Consider the following 25,986-nt stretch of genomic DNA (forward strand, 5'->3'; position numbering starts at 1 on the left):
GTATGTGTCTCTGCGAGTGGACATGATGTCACAGGGCATTTCCTGTCCTTTATTTCTTTTCCTTTCTCAGTCTCACGTGGGTTTTAAGTTTCATAATTACAGGAAACATAACTGTAAAGTAGCCAATTTTTTGTTTACATTTTCTGTGCACACAAATTCGTAAATGAAGATGAAGAACTGCGTCGTGTGGCCCTGAAAGTATCCATAAATTATTGTCCCATCAGATGAGTTAAAAATCCAGATCCCTACTCATTGTTTGCTGTGACTCATCCATCCTTAGCTCTCGTTTCCTAAACTTTCGTTTCGTCTTGAATTGTTCTCTCCTGTACCCGCCCTCGGAAGCGTCAGCTCCTCCGCTCATGGGTGCTACTTTGTGTCAGTCTCGGCTCTCAGCCAATGAAAACGCTGAGAAATGTGAAAGAGGCGGGACACGAGGGATGCGAGGCAGGAAAAAGAGCACGCAGCAACTTTGAGAATTTGTAGCGTGTTGGTTTTGACTGGCTGACTGACGAGAGGGACAGCAACATCCTTCGTTAGCCACAGGTACGTACTGTAGTTTAAGTTAACTCGTATCTAGCATGGCTGCGACATTGTTCAAGGCTAAACATGATGTCTTTGAAGAAACAGCGCTCTTAAAACGTTCACCAAATGCTTACCACGTATTTTATATGTCAATTATAAGACGTCGTGTGTGTATTCCAATATGTCTTTTTAATATAAAACCACGGAAGGGGCCTGCAGACGCGGTGACGCAATTCGTTTGCTGACCTTACAGACTTGTCAGGTAGACGAAGCAGAACAAACGCCGCTCATCATCATGGCACTGGACGGATGTGGCCTCTGCTGCAAATACCTCCTTATCGCCTTCAACATTGTCTTTGCGGTAAGTCTGTCAAAGTATGTTTAAAAAATGACATTTTCCTAGACTTTGATCTGAGTGTATACTATTTGTGTAAGAAAAGAGGGGTGTATGTGTTATCATGTAGGTCACATTTGGTGACGTTACAGGGTTCATCCCGGCGAGTCGTTGCTCTGAGTAGGTTTCGTTTTCTGCTGAACACCAGCTCAGGGCGACCTGTTGCTCAATTTCCATATGTACCTTATTTCTGCGTGCCGATGTTCTGTCTTGCACATTGAGATTCGTTGTGCTGTTTGCAGTTTGAAACGGTTTACATAGCTGTCTCACAGATGGTGTCATTCTGCACCTTGTTGTCTCAAGGAACATTTTTGTGTGGTATGTGTTTTTTCAGGGTTTATTTTCAAAGCAAGAGCTGCAACAGACAAGATTCAAGATTCACAGAAACACAAGAATAAAAAAGAAAAACAATAACATTACTTTTTAAAAAAGAAAATAATACAATTCAGCTATATGTTTTGAGAGTTTCATGAGCTTTGTGCAGTAATGTGACAGAAAAAATAAACAGCTTAGTAAAAAAAAAAAAAAGGATCTCCAGCTGTCCACAATCCTAACATCTGTCTTAACCACAGAGTAAGAAATACATATGAGGTTTGAATATTTTATGATGTGAAACCTGTCACAAGGTTTGTGTGCTGCACTTTCTAACTGGTTTTGCTTTATTTCTGTGTCAACAGTTGTTGGGGTTTGTCTTCCTGGGCGTCGGATTGTGGCTGAGGTTCAGCCCTAACACAAGAGGCATCTTCCAAATAGAGGAACTCAATTCAAGTGCATTTGTCATGGGTTGGTACATGTGTTTGTAATATTTATGACATATCTCAAAAGACATCATGAAGGTATTTAGCCTGGGATACATATTCAGTCAAAAGTTTCAATTTCTCTCTCTCGCTCTTTTTTTTCTGATCAGCTGTGACTGTGCTGATCGCCCTCGGGGCAGTGATGCTGATTGTGGTGTCCTTTGGAGACTACGGCACCTGCAATCAGAAAATATGCGCTCTGCAAGTGGTGAGATGGTTTTCCACTCACGCAGTGACTTCCTTGTAAAGCTGCACCCGGACCATGTCTATTTTGCTGTTTATTTCCTGCCTGCCTGACACAATGTGTATATGTAAAGGTCAGATTATTTATAGGACACTTACATCAATCAGATGTGGAGCAGTGAGTGAAAGGAGCTGGTCGGTTGCAATGGTGAAAAGTATCCAAGTATATTTCTAAAATGTTGTGGTGCCTCAATTTCATGTGCCTTAATTCCACTTTGATTAATGATGTTACCAGTTACCTTCACACATTCAGATTACTAGTACACAGTATTATCAAAGTTTAAGCTAAAGGGAAGCACTTTTACTTGAAACAGGGTATTTATACAGTGCAGTATTGCTACTTTTACTTCTCCAAATGAGCCAAGTGCCTGCCTATGGGCAGATGTGATGTCACATGTCAAGTAGGCGGAGCACTTTAAACCAGTATATACGATCAGCCACAACATCAAACCCACTGACAGCTGACGTCTGAACACAGTCCTCTGTTAGAAAGCTTCCGTTGTGCCCTTTACTGCTTAGTTCCTTTTGTTGTGCCAAGATCATTTGTTAGCCTGTAGCAGCAACATAGAGTTATAAGGGCAAAAGCGCATTCAAATCATTTGCATACAGACTTTAATCCATAATTTAATAACAATTCAGTGGTACAACATTCTGAAGTTTAAATTCAGTCTGTAGATTGTTCCATAACTGTAAAGAAGTAGCTATGGTTCAGGTTTTAAAGCAATTACAGAAGTTGTAAGTATCCTAACTGTACTTCCCGATGCATGCAGGCGAGAATTTTAACCACAAAGTATGGAAACAATTCCAGTTTCATGTTAACAAGCCTCCACAGCTCAAAGGCAGGAAACTAACGGATGCGTGGGAGGACTGTAAAGAGATCTGTTGGTTACTCAGAGCTCTGCCTTAAGTGAGCTCTCTGAATCTTTGGGGTTCTCCACTTTGTCTTGTTTTTATTTGTTATCCCTACTGAAGGTGACGAGATTAACACGCTTTTATGCACCAAGACTGGTGTTTTTGTATTTTCTCCTATTTCATGTTTATTAGTATGTTCCAGTTTTATTTCATGGTGCCCCTGTGGGAAAATTTCAGAGGCATTCCTCAACTAGCACACAGCACAGAGGCAGAAGGCTGAGAAGGCCTGTGTGTTGTGGGAGGAAGTAGGCTTTCACACAGCTGAAAACTCTGATTTGCAACGCAGAAATCTAATTCAGCATAGAAAGAAACTGCAACACCTGCTTTTGGACAGTGGAGATAAAGCTGATTTCAGGCTCAAGACAACTGAAACATAGGGACTAAACTGTGATCACTCATTCATGAAACCGCCTACTATTTTGTACATGTTGGGGTCATTAGTCGTTAATAATTGCAGTCGACCTGCCTCAGTGGCCAGTGAAATGAATAGATTATGTATTGCCTCAGCATGCTTTAACATAGCAACTAACCTTTATAGATGCTTTATTAAAAAAGTGTGGAAAGTATTGCTCTCACTGTATTTCATTTTGCATAACAAGTTTGTGTTACAAGCTCTTCCTGCTGGTGAAAACAAAAACAAGTGCGCATTTACATGTTGTTTTGGTGCACACGCAACGTAGTGGGACAAAATTGTGGAACAAGTGTCCCTTGTGCTGTTAGTTTGCCTTTTCCCGTGTGTTTATCAGTTCATGAGCATGTTTGATTAAGGTGTTAATCTGGTTTCTCCTTCCAGTTCTCCGTCCTGCTGTCCATCCTGGCTTTAGCTGAAGTTGTCCTCGGAGTGCTCGCTTATGCCAACAGGGATCAGGTGAGGGGGAACGAGAACAATATTGCAGATTACAGGATGAAAAACAAAATAAATCCCTTGAATTACTGACCATGATGTTGTGTTTTGATCTTCGTCATGAAGGTTGGGTATAGCATTGCGGAGTTCTACAGTAGCATGTATGCTCTGTATTTAACAAATGGAGACCCAGTCATCGGTGTCACTCTCACATTCATCCACAACACGGTAAGAGCAAACTCTTTTTCCTCCTGGTCTGATGAAAAGCGCAGCGCCGCTCGAACCTGTTGTTTGTCTTGATGGGTTTTGAACTCAGTGCTTATGCAACTTGTGAAATAAATAATCAGGAATAAATTGTGTAAAATGATTAAAGTCATTAAATCCAATTAATGAAATACAATATGCGTCCATGGATCCAAGTCTTTGTGAGCATGCAGTAGGAGCCTGCTCCTTTTTTTGTTGTTAAATTAGCTACTGTAGTTGGTTGTGAAGTTCACAGATTTGCCATACAAACATCAATTAGCTATGGGCGTCCATGCTCTCCCAAGTAGACACACCGGGATGCATTTAGATTGGAAGTCGAGAATATTGGCTGGGAAATAGACTTTCGTCACGAAGGGGCAACAAGTTTTTGGAAGGAAAATAAGGAAAAAAAGAATTTTGAATCTAAAACACACATAGTTTGACCAATATTGGAATTTTCTGATTTAGATGCATATGGAACACTACTGGGAAGCTACACAATTAATATATAAACCTCAAACACAAAAAATAATGGACCTATTAGATAAAGGAAATTTCAGTCAGAAATACTTTGACAGCGTTGTTGCTCTTGCTGACAGAAGCTAACTGGCTAAATCTGGTAACAGTTGTTGAACATGATAACCTTAGAGGCTGGGACATTATGACATTATGAATATATACAGTGATTATGTCCATAATGGTGGAATTTAAATATTACTTAACTAATCATTACCTTATTTATATATTATATGTAATTTATTCATTTGGCTATTTATTTTCTTATTGTCATATTTCATGTTAAAAAATGTTCAGGCTCAATATTGATGATATAATGTGAACTATCAATATGAGGATTTTCTGCTCAGTAAGTGAATTAGGAGACTTATGTGTGTGATCACTACTCATCTCTGTCCCCTGTAGCTGCACTGCTGTGGAGTGACAGGTATCCCAGTGATTGAGATGGCTGTAAAGACCTGTCCCAAACCCGATGGCTTCTTTGAGAAGATTGTCATGCCGGTAAGTTGGTGAATAGATATGAATAGAGCTGTTCTGAGTTCTGAATGGTTTCAGTTCATCTTTGAGTTATTATTAGGGTACACTCAATGGACTGTGTGTACCCTGATAATAGCTTGTTAGGGGACTTTTGTTTAATACTCAGTAAACTAATCCTTTATCTTTTTCTAAACCTGGAAATTAAACTGCTGTATTGTGTACAGTATACTCCTGGTTAGCTAAAGATTAGAAGATGCTAACAGTTTTGTCCTGTCTTGGTATTCCTTTAGAACTGTCCAGCAATCATCGCAAGTGTCTTTGACTCTAAAGCGGCACTGGTGATGGGCCTCTTTGTGGGAACTGGAGCTCTTTTGGTAGGAAAATGTTTTGTATGGTTAAACATTTCTACACTTCGGTTACTCTTTTGGTTGAAATGGGCTGGCAAACAAGAAAGATTTTACAATCCCATTTTAAAAAAAACAAACATGTTTTTGTATCAAATACAAAATAATTTGTTATTCTTGTAATTATTGCAAAACAGTTGAAAATGGGTTAAAAAAAAAAACTAGACAAAAACAAAACTTTAATCTAAATCTGATTATTTACAAAACTATGCTAGCAGCACAGCTGTGCATGTTAATGTGGCTACACTGAGATTGCTTACATTCTAGTGTTTAGCCAGTAAATAATTCTTCAAATTAACAATCTTAGTTTATCATCCAAAATTTGCTAATTAACATGAAACGCAGCATACAGCTGTTGGGAAGTCGTTTTGTTAGTACTGGACTAATTAAATAGTTGACTCTGATCATACCAGATGAGTAACTACAGGATTACCAAATAATTCCAGTTGATCTTACAGGGATGCTTGAGTATCTATAGTGAATTTGACAAAGGTTGTCGAGAAAGCTCAGTGTTATTTGGGATCCCTCTGGTTTCCTTGAAAGACCGAGCCTACTCTGCCTCTGATTGGTTGCGTTCCCTACACTTGATACAAACTGTTAACAGTGTAATGTGGTTATGTCAGTTTTTTGTCAAATCTCTCTTCCTCTTGTTGTTTAGTGGACTACCCCGACCAGCAAAATGTCTGCCAGACTTATTCAGCTTTGTTCAGCCAAAAAAAGGCACCTATTAGTTGAAGTCCATTCCACACCATTCTCGCCCTCTCCTGTTTGAAAATCTGTCTATAATAATGCAACATTTCACTTTGGACCAAATATATCTACCTGCTGGTAGATCAGGGGATCAGCAAAGTCTTTATAGAAGTTATCCTATCAGAACCATGAATGCATGTTCGAAATAGTGAATGGTGAACATCGTAAACATTATAGCTGCTTAACATTTGCATGTTTGCATGGCTATCGTGAGCATGTTACAGTTCTGATGTTAGCAGTTAACTTAAAGTAAGTCTCACACAGCTGTTAACATGGCTGGAAGCTCTTCCTTTTGTTGTAAGTGAAACCACATTCTGAATCGTCAGTACCACAACTCTTCCTGTGTTCACCGCTCAGTGCTTTGAAAATTGTCAGGCAAAAATAATTGGCCTCATTGATAGTTCTATACACTGTACCCTGTCTAGAACACAGTAGGTCATGTACTGTATAACTATTCGGTGCTCGATTATAAGAAAATTAAATTCAAACAGCCCAGAGGAAACCAAATGGAGACCAAAAAAAAGATGCTCCAATAAGTCACTTGCCTATAGACATGCATATTTGTGTCTTTTGCCCTTTTTGTTCATAAAGTTGGTGACCATGTTCTACTCTGCACCCCTCCCCTTCCTTGTGTTCAACTTCTCCTCCACTCTTTGATTCTCCCAATCTTTGGTTTGTTAAGATCATGGCTGTGATTTGCAGCTCAATCCTCAGTAACAAATTGCGTCAGTCCTCCTCATCTCCTCAGTACATCATCCTGACTCACTCCACTTCTGTCCTGGCTAACCCTCAACCACCCCAGCATGAGCTCGTCTCCAGCTCAAACCCCCACCCTGACCAGGACCCGGTCATTTTCACTCCTCTCACTGTGGCTAACATCCCTGTGGCTCAGTCTTAGAGCACTAATGACCGTCTTCACTCTCATCGTCCTGCTGTTTTCATTTTATTCTATTCTCTTCTCTGCATGGTGTCTTCACCTACCTTTATGATGGAAAAATCCAGCCTAAAAAAAAGCACAATTTTAACATGTCTCCATCTGTTGGAACTGTAGCGTTTGTATTTTATTTTTAATCCTGCAGGTTATTAGCCAAATGCTGATATGTCAAGATTTTCCACACACAGCTACAGCACAGGGATTTGACAGTAGCCACATTTAAATTAAAAAACAATGGCTGTTAGCTTATTGAGCTGATCATTTAGAAATTGTTCACATTAAAAAAAGTCAACAGTCGCCTCACATTCACTTCCATTCAGAGTTCAACTTTAAAATTTGACCAGCAAAGCTGCAGTCGCAACAGGTCAGTCACGTGTGCCTCACATCCTGCACTGCCCATATTCAGCAGGATTTGTGTATGTGTGACAGCAACCTCAAGCAACATAAACTAAACTACCATTGGCTTTAAATTGTCCTTTAACTGTCCGACCAGTGAGGAAAGTGGCATATATCATGTATATACATACATGTTCATCTGTGTGTGTTGGGGTGTTTTGCATTTAAAAAAAATTAAAAAATGCACTTGAGTGTACAAATGCATGCAGGATTGGATTTTTCCTTCAAATGTACTTGAACATTGACATTTTTACCTTTTTTTTAATTTCCAACAAGCTTCTCTTTTTGTGGCTGTGCAGATTGGTAGCATGGGCTTGTAAGTGCACCCTCGCTCTATCACCCTAACTCATTCTAAGGAGGTGATGGGGAGGAAGCAGGCCGTTCCCCACACAGCTCTTTGTCCCATCCTTTCTCTTTACCCCCTACTTTTCCTTTTGTGTCTGCATGACAGATTACTGCCCTGATCTGCACCATTATCCTCATAACACAACTCAAGAAAGTCCATCAGGAGTACACTGCGTACTACACAAATGTGTACTAAGAAGATGATGCAGTTTCCAACCCTTACCCTCCTCTGCCTCATCCACAAAGACCATCGCTGGACTTCAGGCTCAACCAGCAGAAAATGTGAACAGATTCTCTGCATGTGAACTACTGATCACATTAGATCTGATCTAGTGTTAAAATTGCATTTCTTTTATCCCAATGTTACATTGTGCTATTTTTTTTTACCTGTTTGAGGGAACAAAATACCTGCTTGTTCAATGCTGTTGACAACCATCAGTATCTTATTGTGCCTTTTTTAATTATTTTATATATCTCATGCAGCAACTCCTGGTGGAATGGGTGTTTCTTATAATTAGCCATTATTCATCCAACTAGAAACTGTCACAGCTTGACAGCATGTGCTTTCTCGCCTGACAGGCCTCTAAATCATCATGGGCATACGATAAGTAATCTGAGGCTGAGAACACATCCGTCTAATAAATGCGCAGAGAATGGAAGACTTTAAATCCAACTCCCACATGTCTGTTACACTTTTGAGTAGTTGGGTTGCACAATTATGACAGCAGTTCTTTAACACTGCTGCTGATTTGTTGTGCTCGTCTGTTGCTGCATGTGGAAGAGTTAAAAATTAGCGTTTGTGTTTAAAGATTTGGCTCTAAATGCAGAGGGGCCATTTTTCTTTCAAATCCACTGAAATCGTTTCATAAGCTTCACTAAAAAGATAGCGTCACTTAAGTTTTTACTATCAATTTCTAACTAGTGCATCTCTAGACTATTGCAGAAATTCCATTTCATTTATTTTGTAGACAGTGTGGTCTACAAAATAAATGTGTGTGACAAACATTTTGTGTGTGACAAACATTTTGCAGACTTTTCTCCATCTTTAGAATCTGTTTAACCACATGTCAAATTATTTCAAGCTGTAAAGGGCAACTATCCTGTGAACACTGGTTGGAATCAAAGAAAAAACATTTTCATTTCTTCATGTAGCAGTTCCTGCCAAAAGCTCCTGTGACCAAATAGAAGTAAACTAAGTGTCCTCTTTAGAAAAACACTTCAATGTCTAGAAATGCTTGTTTTCTTTTTGTACTTCTATTGCATTGCACTATATTGTTTTAAAGTTCACATTTTTTAAATAAATATTCCAGAGGGATTTTCCCCTCTTCAAGACTTGTCTGTTATTTCCATAAAACAAAAACAGTGCAGTTGTGTAAAAGTGTCTTTATTTCAGCAACGTGTCTCCGTTGGGACCTACGAGGATAAAAGAAGTTAATGTAGTTTTATATCTGTGAGGCCAAAGCTGATGAATCACATGTTCACATGTTCATAACATGTTTCATTTTAGATTACTTTGTAGCCTTAATTAGCGTTACTTTTATGATATATTGTGTTTGTAAAGCCATTGCAAATTATGCAAAGCATAGTGAAATAATGACTTTGTTAGATAATGGGATAGATGATTATGTGGCCACTATATAGTGGAATCAAAAGGAACCAATCTGCAGTGTTTGTGTATAAAGGGCTCAGTGAACACATTAACGGTTGTGGCTGTAGGATTTATACATGAAGGGACAATTTTCATTAGGTCTTAAACCCACAACTCTAATTATAATGAATATACTTCTAATGAACATACAAGAAGCCTCCTGAAATTACTGGACCGCTCCTCACTTTCTTCTTTGTGTTTCCACTGTGTCGTGCTTACTGTTGATGCAGCCGACAGTGCAGTCTCCATCTGTAGCAGAACACACTTCTGTCAAGCAGGAGAAGAAGATCTGAAGGGACAAAAGTCAAAGGCAACAGGGATTTTACTAAACAAATCCACATGTCACCACCATTATGGATGGACTTAATTGTGTCTCAAAGTTTCCAGCCAGCCTGAATCTAAAAGAATTTCATTATGAGTTGCTTCATTAATGAGAATACACGTTTACTTGTAGAAGAGGGTTAACAGGGCAGTACCTCAGTGTCCTCCAGGTGAGTATATCTTTCATTACTCCTATCGGTGGGATTTTGAGAGTGCAGAGACGAGAATCTCGAGGTCATGATCCTCTGGATGTGGTTGGGGTGTGGGGAGGGAAGTAGCTGTGAGTCAGTGTGGCTGGGACAGCTAAATAACAGAGTGGTTAAATGACAGTTACAACTGAGAAAAAAAAGGAGCAAATGACAACATGCATAAACTGTCCTTGTAGCGCCAACTTATCACAGCCTGCACTTAATGACCAGAATGATGAGCATACTTTAACTGGGAAGAGTGGCCACTTCCTCTTCGCCATGCTTATACCTGTGTGAAAATCACTTGTGTTCTTATTGCTCAGCATCACAAAACATGTAGCAGATAGCATTTTGCATGGCTGCAAGATTTCACCCAAATAATACAAGCTATATTGGTATAAGAAAAAAAAGCTCATAATATTAGAGACATGGAATCAGTGTTCTTATAAGTCTTGAGCTTTCTGACTATAAATACATTTATGAATATTAATACTGTATATAAAACAAATTGTCACTCAACAAACACGAGGCATTCTAGTCAAACAGTCAGTGTCCTCAATCCTCATATCTTAAGCTGCCAACAGTGATCTCAATACACATGGTAAGGCATGTTAATCTTTTATCTTTGTAGAACACACCCATCATAAACAAGCATCCAGCTGGTGTATGGTGCTTGAGTGTAGGCCAGGCAGGAGTGAACCAGCAGCACCAGGCTATGCTCTGGGGGATCCAGTAGGCTCACTTCCACATAAACCGGTGTGCCTCTCAGGACAGCAAGAGGCAGGTGAGCCTCTGGGTGAAAGCTGGTGAACGACTCATCTACGAGGTAGAGAAAGAATATCAGAACATTATTAAAAATGCAGAGTCCGTCCAGTAAAAGTGGACGGCAGCTGTTGCCATGACATCTACTTGCTGAATTGAGCATGCTTGATGAAAATGTCGAGAGGAAACAGAAGACCATCACCTGTAGCAATCCTCAGTTGCACAGTGACTGTGGCTGGGGTGGAGTGAAAAGGAGGTGGAGGGGGTTGATCCATCACATGGACCCTCACTTCACCTGGAGAACCTGGGGATGAACTACACTCCACCATCAACCTATGGATAAACACAGGCAGCTGATGTATATAATATAAGGCCATGGAGACAAAGCTAACACAGTGCATGTCATCCCAAACGAAGCTGAGCATCTTTGACATACAGAAATGCAATTATTTCATGTCATATAGCTATGCATCACATTATTTTCTGATTTCCTGACAGCGCAGTGATTTAAAAAAAAAAAAAAAGAAAAAGAAATGCATATCTGCAACTCTGTATTGTAATTCCAGCAACTGCAGTAACTTGTGTTAACTCTAGTTGACACTTTGAGAGATTGTGATTTCGGTTTGGTTTCATTTGAGTTTAGCATTGGACTGTTTATTCTTTCTTGCACAATGGCAATTAACAGCTTCAATTCGTGCAAGTCAAAAATAAGTAGACATATCATAAATATTTTTTTAATATAGCAATTGACTCAACTGTCTGTATAGGTTTTGTGGAAAGCCTCCAATTGATTCCAGTGCATTCTGGGTGAGAAAATAAAATGAAAAACACAACTAACAAACAAAAAAAACAAACAAAAAAAAAACAAAAACAAAACCCCAGCAGAAATAATTTGCACCACACAGCCAGGGTCATTAAAAACATGCAGGCCAGTGGAAAAAAAACAAAACAACCCAAAACAATGTATATGGTTGTTCTGGAAATTTACGTTGTTGAAGGAATGTCTAATTTATGCTTTGACGTGGCCGTTAACCTGAGAGGCCTCAGAGCCCGTCACACCCATCATGTTTTATGTAGAAAGGCTCAAGGCAAAATTCAGACTCTTTATAATCAGTAAAAAACCATCATTAACCAACCAACCATGACCTGATTGACGACTTTAGGTGCCTGTGAAGCTGTATGACATGCAATATTGTTTATTGCATTTAGTATCAGGCTGTGTCCATGCATCACATTGAGGGTGCAAAACTTAAGTTGTAACCAACTACCTACACAAACTACTATTTAACTACCAACTACTAACTATTTTCTCTCTGATAGCAACTCCAATTCAACTCCCAAATCCACAGGGGCAGAAAAATACATTTTAAGACCGTTCCTGTCAGTAGTTTAAAAGGTGTTTCAGATGTTGTCCCATTGAAGTCAAGGTAATTTCTTATTCTGAATAAACCAAATTTACAAAACCCTTTTCCTTTTAAAAAAAAAACAAAAAAAAAAAAACATACCTGACAGGAAAGTTCTCATGCACAGAACTATGACCTTGTTGAAGAGAATGGACCCCATTCACTTCCAACTGATGAACCACTGTCTGACCAAACACCTAACAAGCATATAATATATGAAAAAAAAAAAGAAAGAAAAAGGTTTATGTAATGTCACAAAGCAACAGTCTAATTCAGTCAAAGCATCCGTATCAAGCCACATTAAAACTGAATCACTCTCAGAAGCATCATCACATCTGTTTGCATCTTATCTAGCACTACAGTACCTGATGTACATGCGAAAGGAGTGTGCCTTACATGCTTGTTGACTCCACAGCCATCCAGAGGGACAATGTAGATGTCGGGGTCAGAGGTCAGCCTCTGCAGTGTGCAGGACTCATCACTGACCTCAGAGGGGTGAGCTGGAGGGGCAACTGTGGGCTCCACCACAGAGTCAGGCACTGCAAAGATCAAATGCTGTCCCATGGTGCAGTCTGTTTACACACAGAGTGAAAAAAATATTTCATATATAAGCAAAGCTGACAAACCATTACTCATTTCCAGTTCTGTAGCTTGGGCGTCGGCTTGTAGCACAACAGCTCACGCATCATTTTCTTTAGTGCCAATCCTCTTGTAAAGACATGTGTTGACAGGATCTGTGGGGGAGCGACTCACCCTCCACAGGGTACGAACAGCAGCCTGAAGAGACGATGCAGTCGAAATCTGACACGGGGCCAAGGCCACAGGGTGAGGCAGAGGGAGTGTATGGATTGGCCTTCAGTTGATCTGAGCACAGGGAGTAAAATGAAAGGCTCTTTTCAACACCACGAGAGAGGAGAGAATATATTCCATACATGTGTCTAGTTACAGCCAGAACCAGAGACAAGATCTTTACCATGATTCACTACCATTTCAACATAGTCAAGAGGAATATGGTTTTGTGTGCTCACACAAGCAAACACCACAAGTAGAATAATGTTCTGCCCCCTTGTGGTGATCTGAAGTCAAGACTCCAAACGCTACATTTGAAAAATACGTCTTATCCATTAGGTCAAACACTTACAGGCAGCTAAACATCACAGGATTTTACAGCTGCTGGAATTTCTACATCACTATTTACCTTTAATTTCACCATCCAGCCTCTCATCTTCCCTTTCTCCATTAGGATGCCCAAAAGGATCATATGGATGATGCTGAGCGATATCATGGGAATAGATGTTATGAAAGGGTCTTGACTGAGGAATGATACGATACCCTGCCTCAGCGGCAGGATCCAGCCAATCAGTCTGGCTGTAGTCAGATGTTGATTTTGAGTTCATATTGCCTGCAGGTTGTTCTTCTTGTTTGTCTGCAGACATGTGAGGTGGCTGGTAGAGCTGGTGATAATAGTAGTAAGGAAACAGGGGGCCATGGTGATCACCATCTACTGATTTCGTAGGTGGAGTGGTTGTTTGAGGCTGCGGTCGAGAGGGGGATTCTTGAAGAACAGGGTCTAAAGCTTCTTTAAATGAAGCTTGAGACACGTGATTGTTGGTGCTATGTAACCTCTCAGGTCCATTATACATCTGATAGGAGTGATAATACGGGTGGTAGGAGTATAGGTGAGGAGGAAGGTTGTGACTGGGTGATGGAGAGGGCTGTTCAGGAGGCTCCGGCATGTCCTTTACACCATCTTCGTCCAACAAAAGAGGATGTTTGAACCATTCAGGGCTATATTTTTTCAAGCTTATCATTTTATTTGTGTTCCGCTGATGTGTGTAAGGATGTAAGATGGATTCGTCATGAACTGCTGATGAGCGAGGAAGTGGATGAACTCCGATATCCACTTCTGCAGGTGAGTCCAGGTTGAGAGGAACTGATCTTTTTGCCTCGCCCCTAGCAATATGTGGAAAGTAATAGTAGTGGTATGGATACCGCTGTGGAGGATGAGGTGTAGTTGTCGGAGGGGTATAAGGATAAGAGGTAGCCTCAGGCATAGGCTGATGGAGCTCATCTGAGTTAAACGTATTGAGAGCCTCCAACTTTTGGATGCTAGGGTTTAACACTGGAAATTCAGGGTTTTGAGGATTAGTTATAGATGGAACCTCAGGTCCTAGATCAGGGTCTTGATGTGGGTCATGAAGAGGGATTTTGGGGTGGTGGTAGTAGTGATAGTATTGATTGAAGGCATGGTTCGGAGGCTGGAGAGGAGGTGCTTCAGCATGAATTAGAGAGCCTGTATCCGAGGAGGGAGAATGTGTAGCGCTGTGTCTATCAGAGAAACCAAAGACAGCAGTTTCTTGCTTTTGCTGCAGATCTGGGAACACCTCACTTGAATCCTCCACATGATCTGTGGATAACCGAGAACTGTGGACACCAAAATGCTTGTAATACTGCCCGACAGGAACCTGGTGTGAGTAGTCGTGCTGATAGCCTGGCTGGGAATCATCAGTAGGAAGTGTTGGCTGCTGACCAAATGTAGGTTCAGGAGTTGATGAGGGAGTAGTGGGGTCATATGCATCATGTACAGGATACTTGCGGTGATATGTAGGGTGGGGATAGTAAGGTGGGGCCAAGTAGAAAGGTGGAGCCCATGGAACAGGCTCCAGGGATTCTGGCACATGCTCTGTTGGCACTCTGGTTGGATGATGAGGGCTGCTGACCGGAGGCTGATGGGGTGGTGGGAGTAATTCCAGAGGAGAGACCGGACAGGCTAATGTGAAAGTCTCATCTCCTATTTGAAGAACAAGTGTGTATTTTTCATCCTGAAAGGAAAAAAAGAGTAGAGATTTTCTGTGTAAGAACAGGAGTATTCAGTGTTTTGTACTTTAGTAGAAGCACCAATATCACACTGTGGAAATACTTCACTACAAGTAAAAGTCAAAATATGACTTGTTAAAATATAAAGTATATACTAGCGATTTAGGTTAGATTGGTATTACTGCTGCATTAATGTTTTACCTCTGTAGATGTTTAAAGGTTGAGCTAATTTTCAACCACTTTATATACACTGCCGGATGGTTGATTCTACAGCGATGTGTCATATACTTTGAGATCTTCATATGTTTGTGGTGTTGCTGTCCTGTGAGAACAACGTATATCACGTATATATGGTTAACTTTTCATGGTGTTAGAGAAACAGCCCGTTTTCAGCTTTGTGACAAGCTTCCAAATGTTACGGAAGTATGAGGTACAATATTTGCCTCTGACACGTAGTGGAGTATAAGACTACAGATTCATAAAATACTCAAACAAGACATATTGTATTAACTTATTTAGAACAAACATGCACACTAATATTCAGTTGGAAGTATTTAGCAAGGAAGTAATATCCATACTTAGGAGTTAATGGTATAAATCATAGGTCTTAAAAGTGTCTATGCATGTTTTTATTAAAAAAAAAAAAAATACTCTAAAACTCATTAGATTTTCTGTGTTCAGTCTTAAGTTTATTTTCAATTTATGATTAGCTATTTAATTTATTTAGTTTATTGTATTTTATTAATAGTTGTATTTATTTGATATTATCATTTGGAGGTTGCACTTCAGTAATTTTTATCAAAATGTTTCTAAATGTTTTATAAATACAAAACTTTTTTTTTTTTTTTTTTTTTTAAATGGCATGTGACACTAGTAATATACTCTTGGTTATTATCCTTCACCGTGAAATAATTGTGGAGTGATCAATAACATCAATTAACATTTTCAACTCCTTACAGATATTAGGAGAAATGTGCTAAGGGGGCATTAATAGAACATAGTTTTGTACTTCCAAGCGCTGAAAATGTATTTCTAATGTGTCATTAATAGCATCTTTTCTGAAAATCACCTTCACTGTGATGCCACACGTCATAAATGGAGCAGCGATAACCATCTCTGCATCTCGTCTGTCCAGAGTGTAGCCACACTTCTCAGCCAACACCACCACAGGGGTCCATTCTCCTCTGACTTTAGTTAAGAGGAAACAACTAACATCATTTATTTTGTAAAAGTCTGGAAAACCTGGAGAGGTAGAGGACCATTAGACTGAACTGAGTGCTATCAGACTTTAAAGTGACATTTAATTTGTGTGTTTACCATTTATCCTCAGCTCCTCTGTTGTAGACAGTCTCTGCACTTTGATTGTCATACCAGACTGGGAGCAGCAGAGGGAGGGTGGGGGGGCCTGAGGCTGGAGGTGAGAGGTTGGGCAGGACATCTTGACTGGACTTCCCCTCCACAGCAGAGGCAACACATAGCTGTCATCCTGAAAACATGTTTTGACAGCATTCTTTTATAGTTTTACCGCTGTTGGCTAAGACATTTCACATCCATTACAGAAGACATGTCTATAATTAAGAAACAAGTCTTCCTCATTAAATGAAAATTACAAATATGAGTCACAACAATCCATGAAAGTCCCTAACTATCTTCTGAAAATGACATAAGAGTGCACTGAGTCATTCCAGTTGAAATGATTCATCTTAACCCTGTTGCAAAAATAAGACTATGTTTGGTGCAAGAGAACAGTGCTACTCCCTGTGAAGACAATGATGGGAAAACAGCTCATTTTATATCAGACCCTCAGTGACTTTGACACTCAAAATAAGCAGAGACCCTGAGCCAGCACTAGCTGGTTGGTTTAAGTCTACATGATAAACTAATCTGTACTTGAGTATGTGTTATACAAAATACATTTATAGCTCCCATACCTCCTGCGTTACATGGCAGGCATCATACGGAGCCATGAAACTGAGGTCTCTCCATGTGGTATGAACAGAGTAGCCACAGTCAGGCGGCAGCTGGGACAGGGGCAACGATGACTCATTCACTAAAACACAAAACACCAAAAGAAAAATTTAACTTCAATCTTATGAAGAAATAAACTGCAATACTGTAGCTCTTAATTCAGATTCCAGACACGTATAATATCATTGTCCCAGACACAAAGCTGTAGTATTTGTAAAAGGAGAAACTTCACCCCGGTCCAGCAGCAGCTGTACAGCTCGTCTCCTCCTGACAGTGAGGGTCATGGCGTCATCTCCACACTCCACCACAGGCTGCATCCTCTGCCAGCTCTCCTCTGAAGAGCTGAACTGCTGACCTCTAGTCCTCTCCTGGCCAGCTAAACAAAAACAAACCACCTCAGAGTGATAACACACACAGGATACAGTGTTGGTGTCTCCATTTTTGTGGAACAGGGGCAAATAGTTAGGTCTCCACTTTTGATTTCAGATTCAGAACAAATACAATTTTAATCATATTGTGATTAGAATTGTCCTTGAATTACTAATGAATGTGCAAAAAACCCTGTATGCATAATCACTGTAAGTAAAAGAATATGCAAGGATGATGAAAGTCACTACCCACCTGATATTTGTGTGGCATATTGTCAGCTGTAAACATACTGCACAGCTGTCTCAAGTCCCATGTGAAAAAAATAGATGACAATTGTGCAGTCTGTATCCGTTTTTGATGTGCTGCAATCCATATTTATTATCATATTAAGTAGCCAGTGTCTTCATATCTCTGCCAGTTTAGTGAACACTAACAACTTGTGACACGGAAACAAAACTTGACAGCAGCAATGTGTTTCTTGTTCCAAACCAAGAAGTTAAAAGCACATTTTCATATTAATTTACTATAAAATACGCTAAATTTGCTACTAAACAGAACAGAAAGTTAATGATTAGGCAGTGAACAATGAATTGCAGTTAAGAATTTCACAAATTCAAATTATATTAACTGACAATCCAAAGGGCACACAAACATAAAAGTATCTTCTTTCAATTTACAAAATAATGAATATATGAAAATCAAAAAAAAAACAAAAAAAACAATAGTATGAGAAGATGTAGGCTATTCCATTTTAGAAATGTTGTAGCCTTAGATAGGGGAGGATTTTGTTGGACCTGTTCAAACTGCAAGACAAGAGCTCTGCATTTAAAATAAGGTCATTATTTGTGTTACTTAATTCATCTGTTCTTTTAACTCCTTATGTGGCCTACCCTGCTTTTGTATCGAACATAGAACGCGTCAACCATATTTCATATATTCTTATTGATTACCCGGTAATCAATTGTTAGACTGTCAGTCAATCATCAATTAAACACATTTGCATACAATCTGCATAAACTAGAATTCTGCAACAACATCAGCATTACAGATGGAAGTGAGAGATATGAGATAAAAAATGCACCAATCTGGGTTATTGTACAGGGTTTTAGTCAAGTTTAAGACAAGACACATTACAGCCTTGCAGGGACAAGCAGAGAAGGGAAAAAAAGTGTGTGAGTTTCATCTCAAACTATATAGTGCCCCTTAAATGAGACACAATCACCTAAAAAGGAGCATTTCAGTGAGATAGATAGGACTTAAACAGGACATTGTCAGATCAGTTTACCAAAGGTATTACATGCAAAAAACATCTTGTATTCTGTACATTTTGTGTCATTTTTCCAGTAATAGTGGAAAGGTAGCACACCACTTTATTGTTTACTCAAAAAACATGAAGAAGAAGAAGAAGAAGAAGACAAGGAGGGAATTCTGGGAAGTTTGCAGGTAGCTTACCTGAAACAGCAGAATCTGACTGGTAGCCCGCATTAGGGATGTTAGCTGCAAGTTCACCAGGAATGTAAAACTTTCCGTGGATGACGGGCTTACTTTTCCCTTCGCTACAGACGTGCTCTTGGGGGTTAGTTAAGGTAAACATCCTCTCCCCTTTGCCTTCCTTCAGTTTGTCACGGTTTTTGAAACTGGTACTGGAAGACGACAAAGACGACATTTTGGGACTAAGGGTCCGTGCAGGCCTCCCTCCAGGATTTTTTCTCCGTGTCCCTTCCCTGTTTTCAAAGTGCTGAAAGCGCGGGAGAGGTCCCGACTCTCCTCTCTGTATGGAGTCGAGCTGTGGCCGCTGTCTGTCTCCTCCTCGGTCGGAGATACGAGTGAGGCCTCTGGTCGCTAAAACGCTCCTTTCATTATGTTGAGCCAAATGAGAGCTTGGTTTGGAGGGAGAAGTGGGCTCACACCTGCCCACCGAAGGTAAAGTTATTGTTGTGATGGTGTAAATGAGAAGGACACCAAAGTAGTATCCGTTTTGGTTTAAATGCATTGCAATTAAGACTTTCTCTGCACCGAGTAACTGGGACAGAGTGGACCGCAGCACGGTTTTTGTTGACTTCACCTGTCCATTAATTGGCCTCAATTAGCCTGCGCATGCGCATTACCTGCCGCCCTATCATTTTTTTCAAATGTACTGTTTTTATGTGCCAGGTTTCAAGTCATCAGTGTGGAGAAGAGAGGAGACTGGATATGCTACACACTCAAGAACTGCACTCCAGTACAGTTTTCAGCTTTAACAGAGTGTTTACATTTTCTGCTGCTTTACTTCCACTGCCATGACGGGATTAAAATTATACTTATACACTTATACATGCACGTATACTGAATACTGTATACTAGGGGTGTATATATATATATATATATAAAAGATAAAGATAACATAAAAAAGAAACATCTTAGTCTTAGAAATTGCTCTGCAATAGATTAAAACCAGTGGTTTAAAATCTTTGTGGCTTGTGACCCCCTACAGAGAAGCAGTCTGGTCAGGGCACCTTGTTGTTGCAGATGTCTATGTGTAAGTTTATTAATAGCAGATCCAGCCTCAGGCTAACTAAGCAGGGATGCATTTGAATAGCTGCCAAAAGTATACAGTGCCTCACACAAAACTTAGATTTAAGTTAAAAAAAAAAGATGAATGCCCTGATCCCTGAGATACCACCCAGATAAAGCATGACATGAAATATTACATGTGATGCAACATCAGTAATAGCAATCTACTAATGTCTCATATAATAAATCATATAGTCACAAAAAAGTACACTTAATTTAGATTTTTGAAATTCATTGTGCTCATTGCACATCTGCACTTTTGCTGAAGTGGGATTTTGTAACATGGCTTCTCTAAGTAAAAACTCATGTCATCTATTTTTCTGTCCACTAGAGGGCAGCAGCACTACATTACACTATGTCAGCAATTACAGAGGATTGCTTTCATGACCACTGACAAATTCATGTTGACTTATCTATCTGCCCGTCTGTCTGTCAAAGCTTCGCTTATAAGAATCATTTCAAAGTATAATTTACTAGCTATGAGACAAGAGATGGATTTTTAAGACACATGCACATTGTTTGTTTAATACATATACAGGATATCTGTTTAATACCATCTGTTTATTACTATTGGTCATAATGTATAGGTGAATTCTTTTAAAAAACAACTGGACATTTAGACTAATTTACTCAAATACATATGAGGCTGTGCCCCTTCTGATGGCTCTCATGCCATCTGGACATGTAAATATGTCTATTTCTTCCCTTTTTGATTTTATTGCTTATAATATGTTTCTGTTTTTGTTATGTTGCTGCTGTGACAAACAAATTTCCCCGTCTGCGGGACATTAAAGGATTACTGATTCTGATCCTGACATCATTTGACCTTTGCCCTCCTTTCATGTACATTCTCCTCTCTGTTTATTTCAAACTGAACCTGAATCATCTGATCGATATAAATAAGTCACATGCTAAATCTCTTGGATGATTACCTAATTCCTGTGTGAAATTTACATTAATTTGCATGTTTGTTCAGGTTTTATACCTCACTGAAATTAAATCTCTATTGCCAGTGTGCTGCCCATGTGCCATCTGGCCTGAACATTAGTGTATCTAATAAAAGTTTTAAATGCTCCATCTTTTTATGAAAGAAAGGACTGTTTTAGTGATGTTGTCCGTGAACTACTGCACTTAGCTAAATAGCCAATAAAGAAAACCAATGTTAGTTTGCTGCCAGCTCCACCATATGACAGTAAGTGACTCTGCCAAGCTGTGATCAGTCATCACATTGTGGTCATGATGTTATCAACTGAGTCCAATTCAGTCATTTTCCCCCAGCGTCTCCCTTAGGGCTGTCTTTCTCCCTGTATCTCAACGTAGGCTGGAGGAGTGTGTCGGCAAATTAGCTGAGCTACCTCAGCCGCACAGTTTAAATGCTGCAAACAATTACACCTCATAAAGTGGTTCTAAAACTGTGTATCTGTGTACACCAAGGAGTTGGAAGGGGGGTGGGGGGGTAATCAGTTGATGATGGGCGCGGCAGTGGGATGACTCATATTTGGAGTTGCCTAGCTACAGCCAGGAGTTGTTTTCTTTAGACTCAGAGCGAGAGTACAGTGTGTATGTCTGGATTTCATTGAGAGAGCAAGGCTTTGTGGGGGCGGCATTATCGCAGGGGTGGCACCGAGCAGGAAACAGGAGGGGCACAAATGTTCCCAAAGAGGAGAAGAAATCACGTGAGGAGAAACTGGAGTTAAATGTAGTAATGTCAGCGAGGGAGGGGAAAAAAATAGAGTGAGGTCTACGAAAAGAGCGCCCAGGGTGAGGAAGTGAATCAAGAATGAAAACCCCTAGCCAGTAACCATGGAAACGGGTCGGCTCGACTAAATATGAGGAATTCTTTTTTTATTGAATGTAAACGGTGGCTGGGGCACCACTACTGACACACACAATGTTCGCCCCGCTGGAAGCCGTACTGCAGCCTTCAGAAAGTATAGTGGCTCGCTCACATCTACTGTACGACATCCACCATGTCTGGCACATAATAGACTCCTGAGGTTGCTGCTGTCTGATTCTCACTCACTCAGCTCACAGGCAGCCAGCCAACTGGGCACATGCAAATGCTTAGAGAGAAATTCGCTCAGCATATTCTTTGATGTCTTAATTTAATTTTGATTTCCCCTCACTCAAAGTTTACTTTTTTCCGTCTTCCCCCTACATGGCTCTTTTCTCTCTTTTCTCCTCCGATTCCAATATTTGAGGGCAAACACAACACTTAACTTTTTACCTTGATATAACAGATTCAAAATCATGTTGATGGTCCAGTGTCTTGTAATAAGGCGAATGGTGTCTGTCTCAGTCACTCCATCCCCCATCACTTTTTTCTGCACTAACTTAACTTCAGCGTGTGTTTAGGATCACAGTGTTACATACACTTTTACTACAAGAAAAATAACTAATATAAACTGCTTGAATTACTGTGATTCAGTCATTTTTGTTTTTTGTTTTTTTCAAGCCCGTAATTTTTCTTTTGCTTAAGAATGCATTACTTAATCTAATTCCTTATCATTATTTAAATAATAACTGAATACTGAGTACAATTTGAATTAATATCAGAACCTTTCATCTGCATTTTTGCCACCAAGGCTCTCTCATTACAAAGAGGCCCATGTAAATCCTAACATGAGAACAAAAAACACAAAACTCTGCAGCAGGCGCCATTACTGATAATGATGCGTTAAACATCAAAATTTCAAAAAATAATATTCTGAGTAGCATTTGAGAGGAATACTTTGTACTTTTACTTAAATATTATTTTAATACCAGTAGTTTTACTTCAAATTATTTAATTAACTGAGTAATTATCCACAATGAAACAACTTGAGCAACATACACTTGAGTACAGCTTTTCAGCACTCTTTCCACCACTGCAAAATGTTATGATTCATTGAAATACTTAATTGTACATACCCCAGCTGAACACTTCTTGAATATACATTTTTAAAAAAAAGATCTTTTATTTTCTGACTGGAGGAGTGTGAATAAGGTTGCCTTTGAATAACGAGTCATTGTCGAACAGAAGGCCACAACATGGACACATACTGTGGAGGTGGTGATCACTGGAAAAAGGAAAATGGTGATCTGATTTCTAAGAATCAGAGAGGAGAACAGTGGTAAGGTAAACTGGTAGTGCATGTTGTTGTTTTTTCTGTAGTGCCTTGTCAATGCGTTGCTCCCTCAGAGGATGACAAGTACGCAGCATCTATGTGCAATATGAATTTTTGCTTTTCTCCTGAAACTGGGTTCATGTTTCAGATGAGGATGCGTACGCTTGTGTCCATGTATGTAGCCGGAAGTGGGAGTACACGTGTGTGGGAACATTTGTGTCTCACTCCTCCACTGACATGCCTGTACAGTAGCTTATCATCAGAACCAGCCCGGTGACACTTGCATCAGAGGAGAGGGCGATGGTCGCCTTTTTCCAATTAGTCAGCTGCCTGGGGCGAGGTGAGAGTTTCATCACAAACAGCCACTGACAGTGCCCCTCGCGTTCGCTCTGCCTCATTCAAGAGACACACACAGCCAAAGTATTTGAAATTATTTGTGCAATTCCTGTTAATATAGTCAGGCTAGTAGTTGGGCTGCCTATCTAATAGTCATTTAGCAATCACAGGGCAGGGTGCGACATTGTGCAAGACAGAGAAGGAATGAGAGGAGTGAGACAGTAAACCACAGGCAGGGAGCTTTACTATTGTGTAAAGCAGCAGTGACTTGGCTGTGGTCAGGCTCACTCCTCTGGCATGTCGGCACTGCTCTGCCGGCTTTTGTTTCACACACTCGTGTTGAAATACTCACTGAGGCTATTCACAAACACCTTAATTAAGGGTTTCTGACATTACTCAACTAGAAATAGCAATCTGTCCCTCTATAGGCCTTGTTTGTCTATTTACATCTAATTCATGCCAAAGCTTTAGGACAGAAGCTGCGACATGTAAACTCTGATGAAGGAGTGCTTGTTGAAGATGCTGTCCTTTTAATTGACCAATGAACTTATTTTCCACAATGTAAAAGTGTAGCATAGTTAAGTTCTGTGTATTTCAGTCATTTTGCGATAGCAGATTCAGGCCTGCATGCATCTCTTTAACGACCCCACAGTGTGCAGTAAACTGGGCTCAGGAACTGAAAGAGCCACCCTGAACCTGCCAACCCTGAGAAAGTATTTTCAGGAATCAACATTAATACCTGTGCACACAACACTTTACAGCGCAGACAATATCACAACTGTTCCAAGTGATCTTTTATGACTCTGGTTTTTCCGGTACTGATCATCAAGAGCAGTACGACAAAAGGCCGATTACTGAGCAAGCCACCTCATTGGTCTTCTCCATTCGTTACACGGGCATGTGATTTGTCGACTTGTGTTTGGATCCAAAAAACGTGTTGCGGCTAAGCTCCTGCTCCACCCCCACCCCAAAACACACAGTGGTAGACAATGGAGTGGTCAAACACAGACTAGGTTTTTACTCTGAAAATGATCACTGACTGTTGCATGAGTCATGGCATTTCCTCTCCCGAAAATATACAAAGAGCTAAAAAAAAAAAAAAAAAAATTCTTGCATAACTCAAGTGGAAAAAGTAGACATGCATCCTGGTTTCAGTCAGTAGTTATGCTGTGTGGAAAGACCTGGGGGGAGGGCCGTTTCACACTGTATGGCACGGTACAACGTGGCTTACCTCACCTAAAAGGTGGGGTTGACACGCCCGGAACAAAATCAGGTCCGACCACATTCTCTGATCCCAGCTCTCTTTATCTCTAGTCTTTCTCTCTCTTGTTTTTTTCTGTTCCTCCTTTATGTCATCATAACATTTTATCTCACAAGCAGGTGTAAGATTTTTCACTATGTTGTTTTTTTTTTCTTTGAAATTTAAAGTCAAATTGTGAAGGTCCTGATGGGAGTGCATGCACCATCCTCGCATGTGAGGGAAGTGTCCATCAGGGCGGGTGGAGCTGTTTGTGTGGATAATTTTTGTTGTGGCATAATAGGTAGATGTTGACAATATTATTCCAAACCTGAAGTGCAGAATTTCAAGAGCCCAACATTCTCTCCCGTACGGATTTGGGAGGGAAACTTTGGACGTAGAGCAGTACACTCAAGGTGTGGTGTCTGAAATTCAGACTGAGGAACACGAATGTCATGTCAGCTTTCTCAATGCATAGACCCATACGCTGCAACAAGTGTGTGGCAGTGTGCGTTTCTGCCTGTATTTTCTTTATTTTCTTATTATTTAGCAGTGTATATTTTGGGGCTGTTGGGATTCTGGAGAAACATAGTCGATTATTTTGGGTCCCAGGTCGTCAAACACAGACACTTTGGATTAGTGGCTCACCAGCCCAGAGCGACAGTACAAACAGCAGCTGACAAATACTGCATAGTCTGCCTTTATGTGGTAAAGTGTGTGGTACATTCACTGTGGCTTCCATGGAGTGTGACGACGTTGTCATAGAAATCAGAGATGTGCATAAGGTGCAGAGACCTGACGTGTTGCCATGGCAGAGACATCATTTAGTTCAACAATTCAGCACTGGCTATGTTTAGCATTCCAGCTTTCTGAGTCCCTCTGTCTACATATGAAAAAGGTTATTTTCCATGACAACCACATTACAACACACTGTTCTTCTTTGATTTGAACAAAGGAGAAGTTAATTGGTTTCACTCCTAAGAGAGATGTCAGGCGATAGTGTATTTGTATGTGTGTGTGTGTGTATGTGTGTGTGTCAGTCAGTGGTTAAGGAAGTATTCAGATCCTTTTCGTCAGTAATAGCATGAATACTACATTACAATATAAGTAAAAGTCCTCCATTCAAAATCTTGCTTAAGTTAAATGTTTGTAGTTATTATCAGCAGATTGACTTTAAAGAGTAAAAGTACTCTAAAATGTTCCCTGTCAGTGCTGTACTTTTATATATGATTCAAGATTCAAAGTGGTTAATGTCGTATGTAAACAGTAAAGAAACATGTTCCCCTACAATGAAATTCTTCCTTTTGCTGTCCACAGAATGTCAACAATGTAAAAAGAAATATATATATACAACGAACATATATAAATTAAGGCAATTTCAAAGGCAGCATGTGAAAAATGAATATATAATGCTTGTTGATTAATATTATTTAATAACACTGGTATTTGAAAAAGCACACTATTTGCCTCTGAGATGTAGTAGGACAGAAGTATGAAGTT

General features: G+C 40.0%; 2 protein-coding genes across 7 annotated transcripts; one reads left to right on the forward strand and one right to left on the reverse strand.

The window, feature by feature from the left end:
• The first annotated feature begins 396 nt into the window (after window positions 1-396).
• Window positions 397-9,107, forward strand: zgc:65811 (uncharacterized protein LOC393524 homolog). 3 transcript variants are annotated; one of them, XM_037089674.1, is made up of 9 exons: window positions 397-543; window positions 776-883; window positions 1,594-1,699; window positions 1,824-1,921; window positions 3,662-3,736; window positions 3,839-3,940; window positions 4,877-4,972; window positions 5,239-5,322; window positions 6,785-9,107. In XM_037089674.1, the coding sequence occupies exons 2-9, from the start codon at window positions 818-820 to the stop codon at window positions 6,998-7,000; spliced, it is 843 nt and encodes a 280-aa protein (XP_036945569.1). In that variant the 5' UTR covers window positions 397-543; window positions 776-817; the 3' UTR covers window positions 7,001-9,107. The 3 variants fall into 3 exon arrangements, with proteins under 3 accessions (XP_036945569.1, XP_036945571.1, XP_036945570.1); XM_037089676.1 differs by having other exon boundaries at window positions 398-543; window positions 7,884-9,107; XM_037089675.1 differs by having other exon boundaries at window positions 411-543; window positions 732-883.
• Window positions 8,111-19,331, reverse strand: LOC119014459. Of its 4 annotated transcripts, none has more exons than XM_037089669.1 (14): window positions 18,706-19,330; window positions 17,117-17,260; window positions 16,848-16,966; window positions 16,234-16,402; window positions 15,986-16,104; window positions 13,298-14,921; window positions 12,853-12,963; window positions 12,496-12,671; window positions 12,202-12,296; window positions 10,899-11,029; window positions 10,573-10,753; window positions 9,902-10,049; window positions 9,645-9,674; window positions 8,111-9,190 (listed from the first exon to the last, which is right to left on the reverse strand). In XM_037089669.1, the coding sequence occupies exons 1-14, from the start codon at window positions 19,244-19,246 to the stop codon at window positions 9,167-9,169; spliced, it is 3,612 nt and encodes a 1,203-aa protein (XP_036945564.1). In that variant the 5' UTR covers window positions 19,247-19,330; the 3' UTR covers window positions 8,111-9,166. The 4 variants fall into 4 exon arrangements, with proteins under 4 accessions (XP_036945564.1, XP_036945560.1, XP_036945562.1 ...); XM_037089665.1 differs by having other exon boundaries at window positions 8,154-9,190; window positions 9,576-9,674; window positions 18,706-19,331; XM_037089667.1 differs by having other exon boundaries at window positions 8,154-9,190; window positions 9,576-9,714.
• Between the last annotated feature and the right edge of the window lie 6,655 nt (window positions 19,332-25,986).

Source organism: Acanthopagrus latus, chromosome 23, assembly GCF_904848185.1.
Source record: "Acanthopagrus latus isolate v.2019 chromosome 23, fAcaLat1.1, whole genome shotgun sequence".
In the NCBI taxonomy this organism is placed as follows: Eukaryota; Metazoa; Chordata; class Actinopteri; order Spariformes; family Sparidae; genus Acanthopagrus; species Acanthopagrus latus.

Excerpts from the sequence above, each read along its gene's own strand:
- LOC119014459 (XM_037089665.1), bottom strand. The coding sequence starts at position 19,246 with ATGCATTTAAACCAAAACGGATACTACTTTGGTGTCCTTCTCATTTAC. Across the intron at positions 16,967-17,116 it reads ACAGCTGCTGCTGGACCGGG|TGAATGAGTCATCGTTGCCC; the intron begins GTGAAGTTTCTC and ends TTTGTGTTTTAG. Across the intron at positions 12,297-12,495 it reads GCTGTGGAGTCAACAAGCAT|GTGTTTGGTCAGACAGTGGT; the intron begins GTAAGGCACACT and ends TATGCTTGTTAG.
- zgc:65811 (XM_037089674.1), top strand. The coding sequence starts at position 818 with ATGGCACTGGACGGATGTGGCCTCTGCTGCAAATACCTCCTTATCGCC. Across the intron at positions 884-1,593 it reads CCTTCAACATTGTCTTTGCG|TTGTTGGGGTTTGTCTTCCT; the intron begins GTAAGTCTGTCA and ends CTGTGTCAACAG. Across the intron at positions 1,700-1,823 it reads TTCAAGTGCATTTGTCATGG|CTGTGACTGTGCTGATCGCC; the intron begins GTTGGTACATGT and ends TTTTCTGATCAG.